The sequence below is a fragment of the Salvelinus namaycush genome, chromosome 5, assembly GCF_016432855.1.
Source record: "Salvelinus namaycush isolate Seneca chromosome 5, SaNama_1.0, whole genome shotgun sequence".
NCBI classification, from domain to species: Eukaryota; Metazoa; Chordata; class Actinopteri; order Salmoniformes; family Salmonidae; genus Salvelinus; species Salvelinus namaycush.
The window spans coordinates 9,617,089-9,641,747 of NC_052311.1; the positions used below are offsets into that span (position 1 = coordinate 9,617,089).

General features: G+C 44.0%; 2 protein-coding genes across 5 annotated transcripts; one reads left to right on the forward strand and one right to left on the reverse strand.

The window, feature by feature from the left end:
• On the reverse strand, positions 1–9,135 carry syce3 (synaptonemal complex central element protein 3). 2 transcript variants are annotated; one of them, XM_038993551.1, is made up of 4 exons: positions 8,875–9,135; positions 1,289–1,352; positions 773–881; positions 1–549 (listed from the first exon to the last, which is right to left on the reverse strand). In XM_038993551.1, exons 3-4 carry the CDS (start codon positions 879–881, stop codon positions 383–385), a joined length of 276 nt encoding a protein of 91 aa, XP_038849479.1. In that variant the 5' UTR covers positions 1,289–1,352; positions 8,875–9,135; the 3' UTR covers positions 1–382. The 2 variants fall into 2 exon arrangements, with proteins under 2 accessions (XP_038849479.1, XP_038849478.1); XM_038993550.1 differs by lacking the exon at positions 1,289–1,352.
• LOC120047926 (MORC family CW-type zinc finger protein 3-like) lies at positions 8,324–24,377 on the forward strand. 3 transcript variants are annotated; one of them, XM_038993544.1, is made up of 16 exons: positions 8,324–8,556; positions 8,707–8,779; positions 14,375–14,507; positions 14,878–15,098; positions 15,384–15,531; positions 15,928–16,090; positions 16,551–16,679; positions 16,879–16,998; positions 17,279–17,382; positions 17,515–17,655; positions 17,809–17,925; positions 18,913–18,990; positions 21,876–22,187; positions 22,762–23,284; positions 23,503–23,672; positions 23,788–24,377. In XM_038993544.1, exons 1-16 carry the CDS (start codon positions 8,479–8,481, stop codon positions 23,945–23,947), a joined length of 2,670 nt encoding a protein of 889 aa, XP_038849472.1. In that variant the 5' UTR covers positions 8,324–8,478; the 3' UTR covers positions 23,948–24,377. The 3 variants fall into 3 exon arrangements, with proteins under 3 accessions (XP_038849472.1, XP_038849474.1, XP_038849471.1); XM_038993546.1 differs by having other exon boundaries at positions 17,515–17,646; positions 22,759–23,284; XM_038993543.1 differs by having other exon boundaries at positions 8,325–8,556; positions 22,759–23,284.
• The last annotated feature ends 282 nt before the right edge of the window (positions 24,378–24,659 follow it).

Here is a 24,659-nt window from a genome sequence, read left to right on the forward strand (position 1 = left end):
ATTCAAGTTTATCTTATTACTTGACCAAACCACAAATTCAGAACACAACACTAAAGCTAATTGAACACCCTGTCCAAAGGTACATGACACACAACAATAACCTACATACAACAGCACCATACAACAGCCTGCTGCTCAGCTTAGACAGCATGCAGTGTGGGGCAGTGGTTGCTGCTGCAGAGATGAGACTAGTCTACATATAACTGCAACAACATTGTAGACAAGCATACAGGACACAGGCTATCTTTGGATTAAGGTCCATTTCAGAACATCAAATATTCCTGGAATCACGGCCAATCACATCTGTCAGTGGGATGGCGGTGGTATGTACAGGTCTAGGACACTCCATCCCCATAACTTGGTTCAGCCCCTGTCCCAGTTCCTATCCCATCCCCTGGTCCTTTCCCTGGTTCGGCTCCTGTTCCCCAGGGGAGCCACAGATGACAGCCCTGCAGCGAAGAAACTCTTCCTCCAGCCGACGAATGGAGTCCCCCAGATCAGGACTGGTTCGCTGCACCACCATGTCATAGGCCATCCACGTCAGCTGTACTGGGAAACCACAGGGGAGATGAGGGATGGGGCAGTTGGTGTCAGTATTAGGTCGTACAGAGTATGATTTAAAACACAAGGCAGAATTTATATAATGGATGTGTGTAATTCCCTTTTCTAAATGTAATAAAAAAGGGTTGGTAGTAAATTGAATGGTGGTGGAGAGTTCTCAGAATAACAATAGGTACATAATACAGATGCTTAATAAAGCTAGTTACCATACCTGATATATTTTCCACGTCTTCAATCATTCTCTCTAAATCCTTGTTCAACTCCATCATCTCTTCGCCCCAGTCCTCTTGATGGTCGCAGGATGAAGGAGAAGCGGTCATCTACAAACCCCATATATTCTCATTAAAATTCGAAACACTAACAACTTTACTGTAATTGTTGCAACCAAAAACAACCACACTGTAAATTATTCATGAACGTCCCAAAATGATTGGGATAAATGCGTATACGGTAAATAAGTATAAGGTATGGTCATGATAAACTAGTTTATACGTTTTCAAAACCGTTTTATTTTGGCGACATTTGATTGACAGGTTAATGTCGTTAGCTAGCTAAATTAACTAGCTAACGTTAGCTAGCTGACTGCAAACCGTTGCTAAAATGTATCCAAACAAATTAAGCAGTCTGTGAGTTTGTATCAAGTTTGGTTTAAATAACACAATTTCGAGTACCTTAATAAAATAAGCATCTTCTTAGTTATGAATATTTAAAGAAAAAAAATACTTACAATGCTCTAGCTAGGAGTCTCTTCCTTTTGTCTTGGTTGTTTGTTAGCAAAGGTTGCGCGCGCACTGAGGAACAAATTTGCGGATCGTCATGCCAATAAATAAATTATTACTTCGAACAATTTACATAGTAAAAACATATTTTACTGGAAAAACTGCAGATATGAAAACTTTGGTAACAGATCTGCTATAAAATCTCCCTCGAATTTTATTCTGTGGAAATTGTTAAAAGTAGTCCTTGTGCATAGTTATGTGGTTTGTTAAACTTTCAAATCAATGGTTTTTGTTTGGTATACAATTTAAAGTGATAAATGAGTCTCAGCATAATTCTGTTACCATGGAATTTCCCAGAGACAAATCGAACCCAGCCTGTCATGTGCTGGAGCCAATGGCCATTAATTGATAAGCATTTGAAAGTGGATCGCCCAACAAAAATTCCTCATATTCAATAATATATGGGTTGTTTCACCTCAAAAAGCACAAAAAGAGGATTTCGACCCCGGCAATCTCAAATTGTTCAGAAATCATTTCTGTAGTTAGTAACAGATACGATTAGCATTCCTGAATGTAAATAAGGTTTGAAATGATTATGTTTTAGTCAAACATATCTGTTTGAGCTTCTTGCAGTCAATATGCAGTCTACAAACTATTTGTAATTTTAAACTGGGTGGTTCGAGCCCTGAATGCTGATTGGCTGACAGCCATGGTATACGGACTGATATACCACGGCTGTCAGCCAATCAGCATTCAGGGCTCGAACCACCCAGTTTAAAATTACAAATAGTATGCCAAAACATTTATTTGTATTGCTCTAATTAGGTTGGTAACCAGTTTATAATAGCAACAAGGTACCTTGGGGGTTTGTGGTATATGGCCAGTATACCACGGATAAGGGCTTTGACGGTCCCACGTTGAAAGTCACTGAACTCTTAAGTAAGGCCGGCCATTCTACTGCCAGTGTTTGTCTATGGAGATTGCATGGTTGTGTGCTCAATTTTATACACCTGTCAGCAACGGGTGAGGCTGAAATAGCTGAATCCACTAATTTGAAGGGATGTCCACATACTTTCTTATATACAGTGCATTCGGAATGTATTGAGACCCCTTCCCTTTTACCATATTTTGTTACGTTACAGCTTTATTCTAATAATAAGAAAGCGAAAACAGGTTTCTAGAAATTAGCTCAAATTTATTTACAAAAATACAGAAATACCTTATTTACGTAAGTATTGAGACCTTTTGCTGTGAGACTTGAAATTGTGCTCAGGTGCATCCTGTTTCCATTGATCATCCTTAAAATGTTTCAACAACCTGATTGGAGTCCACCTGTGGTAAATTAAATTGATTGGACATGATTTGGAAAGGCACACACCTGTCTATATAAGGTCCCACAGTTGACAGTGCATGTCAGAGCAATCGGGGAAGAAGGGCCTTGGTCAGGGAGGTGACGAAGAACCTGATGGTCACAATGACAGAGCTCCAGAGTTCCTCTGTGGAGATGGGAGAACCTTCCAGAAGGAAAACCATCTCTGCAGCAGACGAAAGCCACTCCTCAGGAGAAGGCACATGACAGCCCGCTTGGAGTTTGCCAAAAGGCACCTAAAAGACTCTCAGACCATGAGAAACAAGATTCTCTGGTCTAATAAAACCAAGATTGAACTATTTGGCGTGAATGCCAAGCGTCACGTCTGGAGAAAACCTGGCACCATCCCTACGGTGAAGCATGGTGGTGGAAGCATCATGCTGTGGGAATGTTTATCAGCGGCAAGAACTGGGAGACTAGTCAGGATCGAGGGAAAGATGAACGGAGCAAAGTACAGAGAGATCCTTGATGAAAGCGCTCAGGACCTCAGACTGGGGTGAAGGTTCACCTTCCAACAGGACAACGAACCTAAGCATACAGCCATGACAACGCAGGAGTGGCTCGGAATGTCCCTGAGTGGTCCAGCCAGAGCCCAGACTTGAACCCTATCAAACATCTCTGGAGAGATGTGAAAATTGCTGTGCAGCGACGCTCCCCATCCAACCTGACAGAGGATCTGCAGAGAAGAATAGGAGAAACTCCCCAAATACAGATGTGCCAAGCTTGTAATGTTATACCCAAGAAGACTCGAGGCTGTAATCGCTGCCAAAGGTGCTTCAACACAGTACTGAGTAAAGGATCTGAATACTTTTTTTTACCCCTTTTAAACCCAATTTCGTAATATGCAATTGGTTGTTATAGTCTTGTCCCATCGCTGCAACTCCCGTACAGACTCGGAAGAGGCGAAGGTCGAGAGCCATGCATCCTCCGACACACGATCCCGCCAAGCCGCATTGCTTCTTGACACACAGCTCGCTAAACCCGGAAACCAGCCACACCAATACGTCGACCGAAGTCAGCGTGCATGCCCCCGGCCCGCCACAAGTAGTCGCTAAAGTGCGATTGGACAAGGACATGCCGGCCAAATCCTCCTCTAACCCGGACGATGCTGGGACAATTGTGCACCGCCTCATGGGTCTCCCGGTCACGGCCGGCTGCGACAGCCTGGGATGGAACCCGGGTCTGTTGTAGTGTCTTAGACCGCTGCACCACTCGGGAGGCCCCTGTTTTACTTTGAATAAATGACAAACATTTCTAAAAAACTGTTTTTGCTTTGTCATTATGGGGTATCGTGTGTAAATTGATGAAGAAAAAGTGAAGGGAACTGAATACTTTCCGAATGCTCTGTAAATGTTAGTTACATGCAATATGCTTTGTGGACTTCCGGAAAGAGGTTGCTCTCCGGTTTTGTGATGAAACAAAGGTGTGGTTGTATTTATTCTGCCACAGTGTCATCTTATTGTCTTGGTCTATATATCACAGTCGCAAGGCATATGAACTAACCGGTTATAGAGCAAACAATGTAATTATCACAACAAATAGGTTGTAAAATGGCTTTTTTCTGTCTTCCCTAGTGATTGTACCTGCTACTGATTGTGTGGTCATCCTCACAGTTCATGCCAGTCCTCCATGAAAGCAATTCAGTTTGTCCATCTCTTAGCAACCTAATTCTTCAAACCAACTCTACTTGTATAGTCCAACAAGTGGCCACTCTCTGATGCAATCCCTATGGTGCAATTCTCATAAAGACTTTTCCTACAAGCCCAAAACTTTGATGGAAAAATGGGCTAGGGACTAAAATATTGTGACAACCCTAATAGAACCCAACACCCTTACCATGCACAAAACACTATACAGTCTGTGTTTGGGATTTTTACCATTGAAGACCCTTAGACGCCATAACATTGAAACCATTAGACGTACTGTAGATTAAAGCTGCCGGCATACTAGGTTCTGTTTGCTCCTAGCAGAACTCGGCTAGGCAAAGCAAATGTCTGTGCCTCGCATACTCCCTTAAAAGACCTTCGCTTGAAAAATGAGAAAAAAACAGCAACATTACTGTTTGTTCCTATTGAGATGCAACAACAAAGCCAGTATACAGTACACTGCCTCATAATCAAGAAATCTTTTAGTCACGTAATTTTACATCTAACTAAGATGTTTTGTGCAGTATTTCTCAAGTGAAAAACTGTGCATGAAAACTAGTCGTCTCTCATTGAATGACAGCAAACACTTAGGATAGTACACTTCAGGTACCGAACTTCGACTTGCCCCAGGAAAAAAAATGTATGTACACGAACAGCGGAAAAAGCCCCGTGGAACACCAAAACTAACAAAAGCGTCATAATATATGCTCAAACTGTTTTGACTGGGAAGAATGTGTGGTTAACTTCTTCACCGAGAATAATCTAACAGTACCTAATCCAGACTTTTTTGAGGGGACTAACCACACACAAAGAGGGGGGGGGGGGGACAAATTGAATTGGTTTCATGGAGGACTAGCTTGAATTGTGAGGACGATTTGATGTTCTACCCAAAGTTGCAAAGGAAATGTTGTGATGTATTTAATAAACACATAAAACTAGGGCCGGTTTCCCAAAAGCATCATTTTAAGGCTAAATGCATTGTTGAACCATATGATCCCATTGTTCTAAGATTAATTTAGCCTTAACCTTAAGATGCTTTAAGGAAACCAGGCCCAGCAAAACGGATAAAAGTGTGGTGATATTTTATTTTTTATTTTTTTATTTCACCTTTATTTAACCAGGTAGGCCAGTTGAGAACAAGTTCTCATTTACAACTGCGACCTGGCCAAGATAAAGCAAAGCAGTGCGACACAAACAACACAGAGTTACACATGGGATAAACAAACGTACAGTCAATAACACAATATATAGCAGGATATAGCAGGAACAGCGGCATCTACTGGTCAACAACTGGTAATATCACACTACTTTATGGTAAATAAAGCAAGTGACTTCAATTAGTTATTTAAAAACACATTACCAGATTCACAGGGAATACATTACATAGTATGGAGAAGAAATACTCCAAGCCGCAGCTTCATACTATTTGTCAAACATAAAGAACTGATACTGTATACTGTTTGTTGGGGTTGGATTGGCATGGGGTGTCGGGGTCCGTGGGTTGCTTTAGACTGCTTTGGGGGGATTCGTCATACTCATTTGTAGGAAGAAGTTTGTTCCAAATTGGACGTTGGTACTATATTTATTTAATATTATCTGAATCCTATACATTTTAAATAGCCAATTTCAGTGCAATCAAATTTCTTGGAGATTTAATAACATTTCAACAAAATAATGTTTCAAGAATGCCAATCTTGCCTTTTTAACTACAGAAACAATTTCAGAACAATCTGATGGTGGGTGTCATGGCTTGCTGAAATGACATGGAACACCTCATACAGAGCATTCGGAAAGTATTCACGCCGTTTGACTTTTTCCACATTTTGTTAAGTTACAGCCTTATTCTAAAATGGAGTAAATTGTATTTGTTCCACATCAATCTACACACAATACCCCATAATGACAAAGCAAAAACAGGTTTTTAGATATTTTTTAAGAAAAAAAATGAACAAAAATATTACATTTACATAAGTGTTCAGACCCTTTACTCAGTACTGTGTTGAAGCACCTTTGGCAGTGATTACAGCCTCGAGTCTTCTTGGGTATAAAGTTACAAGCTTGGCACACCTGTATTTGGAGGATTATCCCATTCTTCTCTGCAGATCCTCTCAAGCTCTGTCAGGTTGGACGGTGAGTGTCGCTGCACAGCTATTTTCAGGTCTCTCCAGAGATGTTCGATCGGGTTCAAGCCCGGGCTCTGGCTGGGCCACTCAAGGACATTCAGAGACTTGTCCCGAAGCAACTCCTGCGTTGTCTTGGCTGTGTGCTTAGGGCCATTGTCCTGTTGGAAGGTGAACTTTCACCTCAGTCTGAGGTCCTGAGCGCTCTGGAGCAGGTTTTCATCAAGGATCTCTCTGTACTTTGCTTGGTTCATCTTTCCCTCAATCCTGACTAGTCTCCCAATCCCTGCCGCTGAAAAACATCCCCAAAGCATGATGCTGCCACCACCATGCTTCACTGTAGGGATGGTGCCAGGTTTCCTCCAGATGTGACGCTTGGCATTCAGGCCAAAGAGTTCAATCTTGGTTTCATCAGACCAGAGAATCTTGTTTCTCATGGTCTGAGAGTCTTTAGGTGCCATTCTACCATAAAGGCCTGATTGGTGGAGTGCTGCAGAGATGGTTGTCCTTCTGAAAGGTTCTCCCATCTCCAAGGACGAACTCTGGAGTTCTGTCAGAGTGACCATTGGGTTCTTGGTCACCTCCCTGACCTAGGCCCTTCTCCCCTGATTGCTCAGTTTGGCCGGGCGGCCAGCTCTTGGAAGAGTCTTGGTGGTTCCAAACTTCTTCCATTTAAGAATGATGGAGGCCACTGTGTTTTTGGGGACCTTCAATGCCGCACACGTTTTTTTGGTACCCTTCCCCAGATCTGTGCCTCGACACGATCAAATCTCGGCGCTCTAAGGACAATTCCTTCAACCTCATGGCTTGTTTTTTTGCTGTGACATACACTGTCAACTGTGGAACCTTATATAGACAGGTGTTTGCCTTTCCAAATCATGTCCAATCAGTTGAATTTACCACAGGTGGAAGTTGTAGAAACATCTCAAGGATGATCAATGTAAATAGGATGCACCTGAGCTCAATTTAGTCTCATAGCAAAGGGTCTGAATACTTATGTAAATAAGGTATTTCTGTTTTTTATTTTTTATACATTTGAAAAAAAATCTAAAAAACTGTTTTTGCTTTGTCATTATGGGGTATTGTGTGTAGATTGATTAGGATTTTTTTTTTATTTTAGAATAAGGCTGTAATGTAACAAAATGTGGAAAAAGGGAAGTGGTCTGAATACTTTTTGAATGCACTGTATATGAAATTGGCCAATGTTTTAATGTCTGTAAAACAATTATTCCATTAAAATGTGAGATATTTTGGCATTGCGGCTATTATTTTCAATGTGATCATTTTATCCAGAGACCATGGAGACCCTGGGGGTCCTATACGCACATTTGTTGTGTGAATCGCTGGACTAAAGGAAGTTGTTTGTATGGCTGAATGGTGCAGCATTCTGTGGTCTGTTTCAATACCCAGGAGATAAGCCTGTAAGGTCAAGGTTCAATATCCACTAGACTATAACACACAGCCCTGCTTTTGTTTGTCCAAACCAAACTCACCTCTATTTTAAAAAGGCAGATAAAAAAACTACTTCTGTGTGTACTAGGGGCGTATTGTGGCGTTTCCGTTACTACACTATTAGTTTTAGACCACATCAACACTTCCTACTTCGGCACTCTCTTTGTCTATAGAAGTTGTTATTCTATTCTGCGAAGGCTTTTCTGAACTTTGAAACCATACGTCTAAAACACCGGGGAAAAAGCAGGTGCACCACCTTGCAACTCCCCGGGGGATTAGCCGTGTGGTTACGGTTAGGGTTATTTTAATTTTTTTTATACAAATTGTCGAAATGGGCGTGGTTTATGACTATGTGGTAGAAGCTAGTGACCGCCTCCCCCTTCGGGCTGAACAGATGCCGCGTGTATGTACTAGTCGGAACTAGGAAACTCTGACATTTCCGACTTTCTAAGTTGTTGAACAGGACCCTGGTAAAACTAGGCTAGAAAGTCGTACATTTCAGAGTTTCCTAGTTCCGACTAGAGCGTGAACGCGGCAAGACAGACCTGCGCGTGTGGCCTGTCGCTACTCACTACGTAGGCACAGAGTTTAAACTCTACTGTCTTTGACGTATGTGTCGTTTGCCTGCAACTGGCTTTCACTGTAAAAACATGGCGAGGCTTAGCGAGCATGGGATTCGTCTCAGTTCCGTATGTATTTTTAAAATAAGTTATTTATTGTACAAAAACGGGTTATGAGCTATTGCATTTGTATTCGTTCTTATAGTCTATATTGGTTGTTGACGTTTGTTTTTATTATAAAGAAAATTACTAAATATCGAAGTTGTTGGTTTTTTGCAGATGAGTCCGTCCTTCCTGAATAGTAATTCAACAAGTCATACGTGGCCTTTCAGCGCAGTTGCAGAACTAATAGGTAACAGACAACTTTAATTTTGATACTTTCTGTGTTTTCATTTCCCCTTCTGCTGGAGGTAGGAACGTTGCAAATGTGTGTGCGTAAAAACTTACTGGTGACATGGCTTCCGCGTAAAAAAATACTATAGACGCCATGTCTGTGGTGCGCGCTCTTCATCGACAGTCTATCATCCACCTGTTCTTTTCTCATCGCAATATGTGTCGCATATACTTAACTTTAGTTATAAAATGTAAGTATAATAAATGAAGTGCCATAACTTGGAGGAAAAAGTTCTGCCTACAGTAACTTTAATATGACATGACGTCGCTTGCCAGGCATGCAGAATATATTTTTCTCGACGCAGTTGGTGTTGATACCACTTGTAATGCGAGTAGAATGTTTTATATTCATGTTCGTTTTTATCTGTAGATGTGTTTCAACCAGTCAGCGCTGAGAAACCTCCACTCTGTGCATTATCATTGGTTGGAATTGGCAAGTTGGTTGGTGCCGTGTGCATTGTCTGTTGGTTTGTAAACGCCTACGATTTGCATGCTTGGAATAACTCCAAGTGAGGTGTATACTGAAGACTTGCATTTGGTTAAAATAAGCAGTGCTTGACTTGGGCAGGAGCTCACGTAGCTGGGTACCAGCACCTCAAATTTGCTACTGCTTGAGCTCCTGTTCCTCTTAGAATATTAGCTCAACAGTATTGTGGAGCTCCTGCACCTGAATATAAACAGTACCGGCACCTACTTTAGTCAAGCACTGAAGATGCATACTGGGTGTGTTTGGAGCAGATCACTTTTGTCAAGTCGTTGGTCACCACCTTCTAAAGTGTGTTGCGTTATGGGGATAAAAATTGTCCGCCTACATGATGATTGCATATACTTTACAAAAACCACGTCATCAATGGTCATGAAGTTTTGTCTGCCGTCGCCTGCAAATTTCCGCAGTTGCTCTTCAACTTCATCCTGCAGCCATCACCTGAATTGTGGAAGGCAATTGTCAACTAATCATTAGGATGTTTTTGTTTGACCCACACAAACGTAACCAAAGAAGTAACTAAACAAGAACTAACTTTGCTGCGATTCATGTATAGTTGAACATGATATTTGAGTCTCTCTTTCACCAATTGATAGTACAATGTACACACCTATATTTACAGCTTTTGAGTGTGTGATATGGGGATTGGTGACATATTTATTTTGACATTACATATAACCTTTTAGAAACCATGGCAACACTGACATGTTGCACTGAGCCTTCCTGTTGCAAAACCACATCTGTGTCCGACTTTCGGCTGTCGCAGATGCACCTCCCCAACTTCACTTCTCAACTCAAACAAGCCCATTGTGTTGTGACTTTGATTAAAGGCTCAATGCAGCCGTTTTTATATCAATATGAAATAATTTCTGGGTAGCACTTTAAGTACCTTACTGTAATAGATTTCCATTAAAATAGTTTAAACTATTTCTCAAGCAAGAATTTTGTTAGAACTGTCGGAGTGGTCTGAGTGGAGAGGGAAAACTGAAAACTAGTTGTTATTGGCAGAGAGGTTTGGAACGTTATTGGTCTATTAACCAATTTACCGCCTGGAATGTTTCAAGTTTTGTCACATACACAAATACAGTGAAATGCATTTCTTAACTCAAAACCCAGCAATTCAATAACAATGTAATAATAGGAAAACAAACATGAGAAATAAGAAAATCACAAGTAACTATATACAGGGTCAGTTCCAATACCATATTTACAATGTGCATGGATACTGGAGTGATGGAGGTAGATATGTCTAGGGGTAAGGTGACTATGCGACAAGTATCCTAGTGGTTAAGAGCATTGGGCCAGTAACAGAAAGGTTGCTGGTTTGAATCCCCGAGCCGACTATGTGAAAAATCTGTCTGTGCCCTTGAGCAATGCACTTAACCCTAATCGCTCCTGTAAGTCGCTAAACGTGACAAGGCAATAGGATATAAGATACAGTTGAAGGAAGTTTACATACACCTTAGCCAAGTACATCTTTTTCACAATTCTTGAAATTGAATCCTAGTAAAAATTCCCTGTCTTAGGTCAGTTAGGATCACCACTTTATTTTAAGAATGTGAAATGTCAGAATAATAGAATAATTATTTTTCAGCTTTTATTTATTTCATCACATTCCCAGTGGGTCAGAAGTTTACATACACTCAATTAGTATTTGGTAGCATTGCCTTTAAATTGTTTAACTTGGATCAAACGTTTCGGGTAGCCTTCCACAAGCTTCCCATAATAAGTTGGGTGCAATTTGGCCCATTCCTCCAGACAGAGCTGGTGTAACTGAGTCAGGTTTGTAGGCCTCCTTGCTCGCTTACACTTTTTCAGTTCTGCCCACAAGGTCAGGGTTTTGTTATTGCCACTCCAATACCTTGACTTTGTTGTCCTTAAGCCATTTTGCCACATCTTTGGAGTATGCTTGGGGTCATTGTCCATTTGAAAGACCCATTTGCGACCAAGCTTTAACTTCCTGACTGATGTCTTGATGTTGCTTCAATATATCCACATAATTTTCCAACCTCATGATGCCATCTATTTTGTAAAGTGCACCAGTCCCTCCTGCAGCAAAGCACCCCCACAACATGATGCTGCCACCCCCGTACTTCACAGTTGGGATGGTGTTCTTTGGCTTGCAAGCCTCCCCTTTTTCCTCCAAACATAACGATGGTCATTATGGAAAAACAGTTATATTTTAGTTTAATCAGACCAGAGGAATTTTCTCCAAAAAGTATGATCTTTGTCCCCATGTGCAGTTGCAAACCGTAGTCTGTCTTTTTATGGCGGTTTTGGAGCAGTGGCTTCGTCCTTGCTGAGAGGGCTTACAGATTATGTCGATATAAGACTCGTTTTACAGTGGTAATAGATACTTTTGTACCTGTTTCCTCCAGCATCTTCACAAGGTCCTTTGCTGTTGTTGTGGGATTGATTTGCACTTTTCACACTAAAGTATGTTCATCTCTAGGAGACAGAACGCGTCTCCTTCCTGAGCGGTATGACAGCTGCGCGGTCCCATGGTGTTTATACTTGTGTACTATTGTTTGTACAGATGAACGTGGTACCTTCAGGCGTTTGAAAATTACTCCCAAGGATGAATCAGACTTGTGGAGGTCTTGGTTTTTGTTTTTCTGAAGTCTTGGCTGATTTCTTTTGATTTTCCCATGATGTCAAGCAAAGAGGCACTGAGTTTGAAGGTAGGCCTTGAAATACATCCACAGGTACGCCTCCAATTGACTCAAATTATGTCAATTAGCCTATCAGAAGCTTCTAAAGCCATGACATCATTTTCTGGAGTTTTCCAAGCTGTTTAAAGGCACAGTCAACTTAGTGTATGTAAACTTGTGACCCACTGGAATTGTGATACAATGAATTATAAGTGAAATAATATGTCTGTAAACAATTGTTGGAAAAATTACTTGTCATGCACAAAGTAGATGTCCTAATTGACTTGCCAAAACTATAGTTTGTTAACAAGACATTTGTGGAGTGGTTGAAAAACGAGTTTTAATGACTCCAACCTAAGTGTATGTAAACTTCCTTCTTCAACTGTAAACAGAGTAGCAGCAGCTTGTATGTGTGTGTGTTTTGTGTAGAGTCAGTATAAATGTATGTGCAAATTATGAGTGTGTGTGTGATTGTGTAGGGCCCTGTGAATGTGCAAAAAACAAAAGATCAATAAAGATGCAAGGTTAACTCAGTCTGTGTAGCTATTTATCAATCTTATTGCTTGGGGATAGAAGCTGTTGAAGAGCCTGTTGGTGCCAGACTTGATGCACCGGTACCTCTTGCCGTGCAGAAGCAGAGAGAATAGTCTATGGCTCGGATAGTTGGTGTCTTTAACGATTTCCCTGGGTTTCCTACCACACCGCCTGATATAGATGTCTTGGATGGCAGGGAGCTCAGCCCCAGTGATGTACTGGGCTATCCACACCACCACCCTCTAGCTCCATGCGATCAAAGGCAGTGCAATTGCCATACCAGGCAGTGATGCAGCCAGTCAAGATGTTCCCAATGGTACAGCTGTATAACTTTTTGAGGATTTAAGGGCCCATGCCAAACTTTTTCAACCTCTTGAGGGGGAAGAGGCGCTGTCGCACCTTCTTCACGACTGCACGTGTGTTTGCATACTTTTAAGTCTTTTATGATTTGGACACCGAGGACTTTGAAGCTCTCGACATGCCGTTTCCTGTAGTCCACGATCAGCTCAATGGTCTTACTGACGTTGAGGGAGAGGTTATTGTTCTGGCACCACACTGTCCTCCCTGTAGGCTGACTCATCATGTCGTCAGCAAACTTGATGGTGTTGGAGTTGTGCGTGGCCACGCAGTCGTGGGTAACCGCAAATACAGGAAGGAACTAAGCACACACCCCTGTGGGGCCCCTGTGTTGAGGGTCAGCGTGGCGGAGGTGATGTTGCCTACCCTCACCACCTGGGGTCGGCCCGTCAAGAAGTTTGGAGGGGACAATGGTGTTGAACGCTGAGCTGTAGTCTATGAACAGCATTCTCAAATACTGTAGGTATTCCTCTTTATCTAGGTGGACGAGGGCAGTGTGGAGAGCAATTGAGATTGCGTCATCTATGGATCTGTTGGAGCGGTATGCAAATTATTGTGGGTCTAGGGTGTCTGGGATGGTGGAGTTAATGTGTGCCATAACCAGCCTCTCAAAGCACTTCATGATTACAGAACTGAGTGCTACACGGAGGTAGTCATTGTGGCATGAAGCCTTAGAGTTCTTGGGGACAGGAATGATGGTGGTCATCTTAAAACATGTGGGGATTACAGACTGGAACAAGGAGAGGTTGAAAATGACCATGAATATGCCTGTTCTGCGCATGCTCTGACAACGCACCCTGGAATATTGTCGGGCCTTGTGGGTGTTGACCTGATTTAAAAACCTTTCTCACGTCGGCCTCCGAGAGCGAGATCGCCCAATCCTCTGGGTTGTTGACGGCCCTCATACGATGTTGTTGTCAAAGCGTGCATAAAATGCATTGAGTTCATCTGGTACAGAGGCAGCGTCGGGCAGATCACGGTTGGGTCTTCCTTTGTAATCCGTAATGGACTGTAGCCCCTGCCGCATGCTGTAATATGCTTCTAATATGATCACAGCTTATTCCTATATGTCACCATGGAAAGCCAAAACTCCTGCCCTTGCTGACAAGAAGTGTAAATTGTATTTTCAACCAGTAACTATCAGGAAATAACACTGATCAAATTTGTTAACACTTTTACAGTGTTAGTTTCATCAGCTGTTGCACAATATGATATAAAACACAGGACAATATCATTTGGACTACACAAGGCCTTTGCTATAATAGATAGCAGTTCACCTACTTCACACCTTCTGGTTAGGCTATAGCAGGATTTCCCAAACTGGGAAATAATTACAGTACACCCCTGCTTCAGGATAACTTGGTCAACTGATTTTAATAATTACAGTACACCCCTGTGAAGCACTGTGTGATGTTTACAACTTGTTCTACCTGTGTGATGTTTACAACTTGTTCTACAACAGTTTTTCGTGTAGAAATGGCTTTATAGATGCATTTAATGATTGATTGACTGAATTTGTACTGTGTAGATAATGCATCAGACCCGGGAGTGACAGCCAGGCAGATCTGGATAGATGTGGTGGAGGAGCAACAGCAGCTCTGTCTGGCCTTCACTGACAACGGCAGCGGCATGACCCCCAGCAAACTGCACAAAATGCTCAGGTGAGAAACACATACGTACAGTTGTCTATACACACACACACACACACACACACACACACACTGCTGTTTGATCGTCCATGATGCAGCCTCTACACACACTGCTATGTGAACTGTTATACTGTAATTAACCATACATAAACGACATATGAGTTACTAACACATAGCGGTCCCTTTTCTTTCATTCACACCATTCTTTTCTCTCACTCACGCCCAAACACGTAAACACACACACAACGTAAACACACACACAATCGTTCTCTTTCTCCCACTCATTCTATATCACACACACTTTCTCTCTTCACACCAGTACAGACACACCTCTCCAACTAACGATGCAATCTCACCCCACCCCTTCTCTTTGTCTGTTCAGTTTTGGTTTCACAGAGAAAGGTTCTGGTAAGGGAAGCCACCAGGCCATCGGTGTCTATGGAAACGGCTTTAAGTCTGGCTCCATGCGTCTGGGTCGTGACGCTCTGATCTTCACTAAGAACGGAGGCTGTCTGACCGTCGGCATGCTGTCTCAGAGCTACCTACAGGCTATAAAGGCACAGGCTGTCATCGTCCCCATAGTGCCCTTCAACCAACAGACCAATATCCTTACACAGAGAGAGGGGGAGAGGGGACCCAATGCAGTATCATTGATGCTTTGGAAATGTTTCCTAAATGTTTGTCATACCAATAAAGCAATTGAAGTTGAGAACGAGGATGAGAGACAGAGAGGAAGAGAGACAGACAGAGAGGAAGAGAGAGTACATGCATGTGTGTGAATTATAAGGAGTGAAAGAAAAAGTGTTTGTGTGTGCATCTATGTGCTTGCCTGTGTGTGTGTGTGTGTGTGTGTGTGTATCCTGCTTGCTCTCCTTAACTATGTCTTACAGATGCTGGTAGTGACTGAGGACTCTGAGGCCAGTCTGAATGCCATCCTGACCCACTCTCTGATCCACACCCAGCAGGAGCTGCTGCAGCACTTTGACTCCATCCTCTCCAAGAAGGGCACCAAGATCCTCATCTGGAACATACGCAGGTCAAGATGCACACACATATGTAACCAGTGTGAAATGGCTAGCTAGTTAACGGTGCACCCTAGTAGCGTTTCCATCTGTGACGTCACTTGCTGTGAGACCTTGAAGTAGTTGTTTCCCTTGCCGCTTTTGGGGTGCGATGGGTAATGATTCTTCGAGGGTGACTGCTGTCGATGTATTCAGAGAGTCCCTGCTTCAAGCCCAGGTTGGGGTGAGGAGAGGGATGGAAGCGAAACGGTTACACACACACATTTGTTAGTAATGAAACAGTATTGGGTATCATCTCTGAAAGCAGAAGGGATCAGTGGCCCATTAAAGATTAATTACAGATAAGTATTTGATAATTCTATGAAGAAGGAAGCTGACACGAGTAATGAGTTCTACAATATCACGTACAGGAACAAAGATGGTAAGCCGGAGCTGGATTTCGAGACCGATGAGTTTGACATCCGGATGCCAGAGATCCACTCAGAGGAGACCAAGACTAGAGGCAGGAAGAAGAGCTTTCCTGGACCGCAGAGGACTGACCACACCATCCCAGAGATGGACTACTCCCTGAGGGTGAGTGTTAACTAAGAAAAGATGAATTGATGAAGTGATGTGTTACAATGAGAATAAGTGATGAGAGACCGGTTAAGAGAAAGTTCACTGTCAACTTTTCAGTCACTTTGCAACTCTATTCTCCAGAGGATTGTGACCTTGAATGCAGCATAGCCATACAGAGTGATAAAGGAAGGTGAGAAGGTTTGATGATTTGAATAGGATTCTGAACAGGAAGTCCCCTCCTCAAAAATGTTTTTTTTTTAACCTTTTATTTAACTTGGCAAGTCAGTTAAGAACAAATTGCTATTTACAATGACGGCCTAATCCGGCCAAACCCTAACCCGAACGACTCTGGGCCAATTGTGCGTCGCCCTATGGGACTCCCAATCATGGCCGGTTGTGATACAGCCTGGAATCAAACCAGGGTCTGTAGTGACGCCTCTAGCACTGAGATGCAGTGCCTCTATCACTCTCACAGGCCTACCTCAGCATCTTGTACCTGAAGCCTCGGACTCAGATCATCCTGCGACAGAAGAAGGTTCAGACCAAGCTGGTTGCCAAGAGCCTGTCACAGATCGAGAATGACGTTTATAAACCCCAATTCAATGTATCCTTCTGTAGAACTAGAATCCTTTTGTTTGTTCAATTCTATCCAAAAACAATTATTGTGTTTATCAGTCTTCTGTAAGTAATATAACTTAATTAGCTTAAATATTGACGATGCAAAGTACTGTGGTCACTTGTACAGGCTTCAGTCTTGGCTTCAGTCTTGTCGTACGCCCATTAACCTTAACCGTTTCTATCAGAAAGACAGGGTTAAGGTCACCTTTGGGTTCAATCGTAAAAACAAAGACCACTATGGCATCATGATGTACCACAAGAACCGCCTCATCAAGTCCTATGAGAAGGTTGGCTACCAGATCAAGGTACAGATGAATTAAAGACTGTAATGTTGATTTTATCTGTCAATAACAAACAAGAGATATTTTATATAATATAATCTCATATATAATATGAGATATTGCATGAGGGTTTGATTTAATAGTTATAGACAATACTGTGCTCCTATCTTCCCTCTCTCCCTCTAAATCTCCCTCTTTCTACATCTCACTCCGTCTATATTTACCGCACTTTCTCCCCACCTCTCCCTCTACTTTTCCTTGACCTATATTTCGCTCTTCTTTTTTCCCTCCCTCTCTGCTTCAGTCATCAGGTCAGAGGGTAGGGGTCGGGGTTATTGGGGTCATTGAGTGCAACTTCCTGAAGCCGGCTCACAACAAGCAAGACTTTGAATACACCAAAGAGTACAGGTAAAACACACACACTCATACACATAAATGAGTCAGTATTATCATGAATCAGAAGAGCTGATTGTCAGATTGACATGCTATTTTAAGTTCTGGATGGGAACCTCCTCACTGTATTTGTGTGGTTTGAAACAGGCTGACCCTGTCTTCCCTGGGGCTGAAGCTCAACGACTACTGGAATGAGATGATGGAGAAAAGGGCGAGAGAACGAGAGTTCCTGGCAGCGGAGAAGAAGAATGAAGAGGAAGATTCAGATGAGGAGGAGGAAGGGGAGGAGTGAGTTTATATGTTTGTCTTTAGGTTGACGTGTGTTGGACATCACAGTGCAAGTACAGGGCTAACATGGATGGCTTGTGGTTAAGAAAGAGGAAATTAAAAGTGTGTGTGCCTATAACAAAATGTGCCGCATGTGTTTGTACATGTGTGTAGGAGTCCAGTGTGGCTGCAGTGTGAGGACTGTCTGAAGTGGAGGCGTGTCCCAGAAGGCCACTACAGCTCTACCCCTGAACACTGGAACTGCAGCCAGAACCCCAACACCATGCTCAGGTACGACCTGTCTGTTGTCCTTCTAGAAGGTTCTCCCATCTCCACAGAGTAACGCTAGAGCTCTGTCAGTGACCATCGGATTCTTGGTCACCTCCCTGACCAAGGTCCTTCTCCCCTGTTTGCTCAGTTTGGCCGGGCGGTGAGCTCTATGAAGTGTCTTGGTGGTTCCAAACTTCTTCCATTTAAGAATGATGGAGTCCACTGTGTTCTTGGGAACCTTCAATGCCGCAGACATTTTTTGGTACCCTTCCCCAGATCTGTCCTTCGACACAATCCTGTCTCGGAGCTCTACGGACAATTTATTCGACCTCATGGCTTGGTTTTTTGCTCTGACATGCACTGTCAACTGTGGGACCTTACATAGACGTGTATGCCTTTCCAAATCATGTCCAATCAATTGAATTTACCACAGGTGGACTCCAATCCAGTTATAAAAACATCTCAAGGATGAACAATGGAAACAGGATGCACCTGAGCTCAATTTCAACTCTCATAGCAAATGGTCTGAATACTTATGGAAATAAGGAATTCAATTTTTAAAAATTGCAAACATCTCTAAAAACCTGTTTTAAAAAGATAAAATAATAATATGTATTTGTCACATGCGCCAAATACAACAGGTCATTATGAGGTATTGTCTGTAGATTGCTGAGGGATTACATTTTTTAAATCCATTTTAGAATAAGGCTGTAATGTAACAAAATGTGGAAAAAGTCAAGGGGTCTGAATACTTTCCAAATGCACTGTATGTTTCCCATGCCAAAAAAACACAATTTAATTGAATTGACACAGACGGAGACAGAGAAATGGAGTCAATGAGTGTGCATGCGTTCAAGTTTTCATGAGTGTGTTTGCATGTGAGGTGGTCTTTGTTCTCATCAACTGTACTTCGTTACCTGACCTGTGGTGTGTATTTCAGAACTTCCTCACCTGACCTGTGGTGTGTATTTCAGAACTTCCTTACCTGACCTGTGGTGTGTATTTCAGGAGCTGCTCTTTGCCAGAGGAAGCCGAGCAGAGTGAAGCAAAGTTAACGCCAAGCTACCCGAAGAAGACCTACAAGACGTAAATATTCCACCACCCGCCCCTACTCTCTCCTTCACCCTACCTCTACTCTTTTCTCTACTCATATTTTAATGTTTGGTTTGTTAAATGTGATACGCCGTGTGTAACGTCCATTTTTATAGTTCACTCCGCTACTTGAGTCATCCCTCTCAGCTCTCTCTCTCCATACCACTTTCCACACAGACCTAGTCCCGCCCCCTGTCACTCAAGGAGCGCATTTGTTGTTGCTTGACCACGAGACATTTTCGTTCAGTCTGCATGGTCAATGCAGCACATACAACGATGTTGTTTCCACTTTGATCTTAATATAAATCCACAAGCGTTCTATAATTACAATATTAGTTTTGTGTTTCTTACATCTGCAAACAGGTAGTTTGTATTTCCTTAACAAGTTAAGCTGAATCGTGTTAGCCACTAATGCTAATCTTCTAGTTAGCTGGCTAGCTAACTAGCTAATAAAAGTACTGAGTCAGAGCAAACGTAGCTAGCTAATACAGCCTGATACCAGTACTGGTGGAGGCTTAACTCAGCATGTTGTTTGTGTAACACTATCTTCTAAATCAAAGAGGAATAGGCGAAGCATGAATATGTTGGCTATATGAATAAAGATTTAATGTAGCCAAAGATTATAGGGTCCCCTAGGAAACACTGAACATCACTTTGGTTCCTACCCTGTCACAATAACTAGGTCCATGCCAAACTACACTGGATTCAAAGTGCCCACTATTTATATTCTAACTATAGAATTATAACAATCATTATATTTCCATGATTCCAAAAGTTCACCCAAGTGTTTTGATCTAAATTGCAATTGCAACATTTGGTTAAAAATAAGGCCTAGTATTTTTGCCCATATCATGGCAGTGTAGAAATGAACTCAAATGAGTGCAGGAAATGCAGGAAATCATTTTAGGTTGAAGTTGAATTGAACAGTATAAAACAATCAGAATGGAGAAAGACCCATTGAAATCATTTAGAATATATGTGTTGCCACCCTAGGGTCATGCACTACTCATAAAGCAAATGTAGAACTTTTATTAATCAAAACATAAAATACCGTCAAATTTTGGCCATTATCGCCCAGCCCCACCCTACTCTCTTTTCCACCCTACTCGCTTTTCCACCCTACTCGCTTTTCCACCCTACTCGCTTTTCCACCCTACTCTCTCCTCCACCCTACTCTCTCCTCCACCCTACTCTCTCCTCCACCCTACTCTCTCCTCCACCCTACTCTCTCCTCCACCCTACTCTCTCCTCCACCCTACTCTCTCCTCCACTCTACTCTCTTTTCCACCCTACTCTCTCCTCCACCCTACTCTCTCCTCCACCCTACTCTCTCCTCCACCCTACTCTCTCCTCCACCCTACTCTCTCCTCCACCCTACTCACTCCTCCACCCTACACCCTACTCTCTTTTCCACCCTACTCTCTCCTCCACCCTACTCTTTCCTCCACCCTACTCTCTCCTCCACCCTACTCTCTTTTCCACCCTACTCTTTCCTCCACCCTACTCTCTCCACCCTACTCTCTCCTACACCCTACTCTCTTTTCCACCCTACTCTCTTTTCCACCCTACTCTCTCCTCCACCCTACACCCTACTCTCTCCTCCACCCTACTCTCTCCTCCACCCTACTCTCTCCTCCACCCTACACCCTACTCTCTTTTCCACCCTACTCTCTCCTCCACCCTACACCCTACTCTCTCCTCCACCCTACTCTCTCCTCCACCCTACACGCTACTCTCTTTTCCACCCTACTCTCCTACACCCTACTCTCTTTTCCACCCTGCTCTCTCCTCCACCCTACTCTCTCCTCCACCCTGCTCTCTCCTCCACCCTGCTCTCTCCTCCACCCTGCTCTCTCCTCCACCCTACTCTCTTTTCCACCCTGCTCTCTCCTCCACCCTGCTCTCTCCTCCACCCTGCTCTCTCCTCCACCCTACTCTCTCTTCCACCCTACTCTCCTCCTCCCTACACCCTACTCTCTCCACCCTACTCTCTTTTCCACCCTACTCTCTTTTCCACCCTACTCTCTCCTCCACCCTACACCCTACTCTCTCCTCCACCCTACTCTCTCCTCCACCCTACACCCTACTCTCTTTTCCACCCTACTCTCTCCTCCACCCTACACCCTACTCTCTCCTCCACCCTACTCTCTCCTCCACCCTACACCCTACTCTCTTTTCCACCCTACTCTCCTACACCCTACTCTCTTTTCCACCCTACTCTCTCCTCCACCCTGCTCTCTCCTCCACCCTGCTCTCTCCTCCACCCTGCTCTCTCCTCCACCCTACTCTCTCCTCCACCCTGCTCTCTCCTCCACCCTGCTCTCTCCTCCACCCTGCTCTCTCCTCCACCCTGCTCTCTCCTCCACCCTGCTCTCTTTTCCACCCTGCTCTCTCCTCCACCCTGCTCTCTCCTCCACCCTGCTCTCTTTTCCACCCTGCTCTCTTTTCCACCCTACTCTCTCCTCCACCCTATTCTCTCCTCCACCCTATTCTCACTCCATCCCTCAACTCCAGATGCACAGCCAGTTAATGTCTGCACTGGCACTTTGTTTGATGTCTGTGTGCATGGGTGTGCTCGTGTGTGTGTGTGGCTAGTGGCTACGCATGTGTGCATTCAATGCCATGTATTTGCACTCTGTGTGCATGTGTCAGTTTGTGGTTTGCCGTCTGAGTTTTACATTGTTATTCTCGGCATAAGTGTGAGAGATCCGGTGTGGTCAAAACCACAGTGTCAGAGCAGACCTGACTTCCTCCTTCAGTTGAATTTTTTCCTTATATTTATAACAGACAGACCTACTCTACTATACTTATCTATACTGTACTCAGCCCTGTAGCTCGGTTGTTCCATTCACTTCTGTTTCCACTCTGTGTCTAAAAAGGGACCAAGGCCTGGTCAGAAAACGAGGCCGTCCGCGGAAGCACCATGTCCTCCCCCAAGGCCTGTCTGAACCGGTCCTCCTCCGCCCCCTACCCCCTGATACACCCCTCCCTCTATCTGAGCCGGTCCTCCTTCGCCCCCTACCCCCTGATGCCCCCCTTTCTCTGCTCACAGAGGAGACTGAGGACAGTGAGCTGAATAAGACAGTGGCTACACTGGTGGCCACTTTGGAGGATGAGGAGGACAACATGGCACAGTCCAAGTCTGGGTCAGACACATGCGCACCCACACGCGCATGCAAACGCACATACAGGTAACTGCCAAAATAAAGGAAACACCAACATAAAGTGTCTTAATAGAGTGTTGGGCACCACGAGCCAGAACACCTTCAATGCACTATTGCATAGATTCTACGAGTATCTGGAACTCTATTGGAGGGATGTGACGTCATTCTTCCACAAGAAGTTCCATTATTTGGTGTTTGGTTGATGGTGGTGAAAAACGTCTCAGGCGCCACTCCAGAATCTTTCATATGTGTTCATTTGTGTTGAGATCTGGTGACTGAAAAACACAGACACACCCTTTAAACGGCCTATGCTCCTTTGAGACTCCTCTTTCAAAGTCACTGAGATCTCTTCTAGCCATGGTAGTCAACATAATGGGCAACTGGGCATTTTTATACATAACCCTAAGCATGATGGGATGTTAATTGCATAATTAACACAGGAAACATACATTTGTGGAAGCACCTGCTTTCAATATAATTTATATCACTCATTTATTCAAGTGTCTCCTTTATTTTTTATGTTACCTGTACATATGCACACACACACACAAAACAAATATAGATAGATACAAACACACTCAGTCTCTCTTTCTCTCAGCAGAAACAAGCGTAAGTCAATATGGCCTCCCAGGGACATGGACAAGAGACCACAACCATGGGCGGAGCCACACCCGTTCGCTGATGAGGTCCAAGAGGTGCAACAACCTGGGAAAGACGTCAACAAACCACAGACACTGACTGGACTGACAGACAAGACCAAGGGGGAGAAGGCACTACTGGGGGCCACCAGAGTAGGCCCTTCCCAGCCCAGCTCCAGCCTTGCCTGGCCTCCCTCCCTCCCCTCAGCCCAGACGGTGGTGGTGTCCCCCCTGAGTCGTCCGGAGGGCCCCTGGCCCCGGGCTCTGACCCTTGAGGGGGCTGGGTCAGACAGGGGAGCCCTGGTCCAGAGACTGGCTGGACTGGAGAAGGAGGCTCAGAGGCTGAGGAGGATACTGGGGTCCACTGCACTCCCAGCGACGCCAGACAACGTGGTGATGACAGAGGCTCCCTCTGGGGATAAGGCAGCTGGTGGGATGGGGGTGGAGACACCGGTGGCCATGGTAACCAAACTGGACCAAATGGAGGTAAGTGCGTTTAACTGTGAATTTCCTAAAGGTCTGATTGTTTTACAAGATTAGGGAAATCAAAAGACGTACTCTCCCCATTAGGATACATGAAGAACATTATAAAATGGTTATTTCCAAGCCTTCTTATTGGTTTAAACTTGTATTCTAGCTGTAAATTGTTCTGAATTTAAATTTTTATAGAGAACTCTATCCCATTCCCTCTCGTTTCTCTACAGTGTGAGAGCTCCGCGTCCCCCGGTGGCCCAGGGGTTCCAGGGCTGGTTGTGGATGGCGTCCAGCCCCAGAAAGAACAGCCTGAGCTGGGCAGACTGAGGAGGGAGAAGGCTGACCCCCAGAGCAGGCTGAGACAGACTGACAGCCCAGTGACCAGGGACCAGAGCTCCCGGTGTGTTTACCCACACAGAGACAGAAACACACACAGAAAGACAGAAATACACACACAATCCATCGGCTCTCTAGCTTTGCATTCTCTTTAACTTTCTACTCTCTGTATTCCCCAGCATTGTGCTGGAGAATCTCCACAAAATCCGAGGGAACGTGGTGGCTCTGCTGTCAGCCATCCTGCCCCACCTGGACCTGCAGGGCATCAGCATGGACACACCAGACGTAGACAGCATCCTGCAGCAGATCATAGACGCCAACTCACTGTCTCCACTCTAGAACCCACTCTCAGTGCTCTAGAACCCAATCTCTGACCGCTAGAAACTCACTCTCTGACCGCTAGAGAAACTCACTCTCTGACCGCTAGAGAAACTCACTCTCTGACCGCTAGAGAAACTCACTCTCTGACCGCTAGAGAAACTCACTCTCTGACCGCTAGAGAAACTCACTCTCTGACCGCTCCAGAAACTCACTCTCTGACCGCTCCAGAAACTCACTCTCTGACCGCTCCAGAAACTCACTCTCAGTGCTCTAGAACCCACACTCTGACCGCTAGAAACGCACTCTGCACTCTAGAACTCACTCTCTGCATTAGTACTTATTCTCACCAGTCTACAGTCGTGGCCAAAAGTTTTGAGAATGACACATATTTATTTTCACAAAGTCTGCTGCCTCAGTTTGTATGATGGCAATTTGCATATACTCCAGAATGTTATGAAGATTGATCAGATGAATTGCAATTAATTGCAAAGTCCCTCTTTGACATGCAAATGAACTGAATCCCCCAAAAACATTTCCACTGCATTTCAGCCCTGCCACAAAAGGACCAGCTGACATCATGTCAGTGATTCTCTCGTTAACACAGGTGTGAGTGTTGACGAGGACAAGGCTGGAGATCACTCTGTCATGCTGATTGAGTTCGAATAACAGACTGGAAACTTCAAAAGGAGGGGGGTGCTTGGAATCATTGTTCTTCCTCTGCCAACCATGT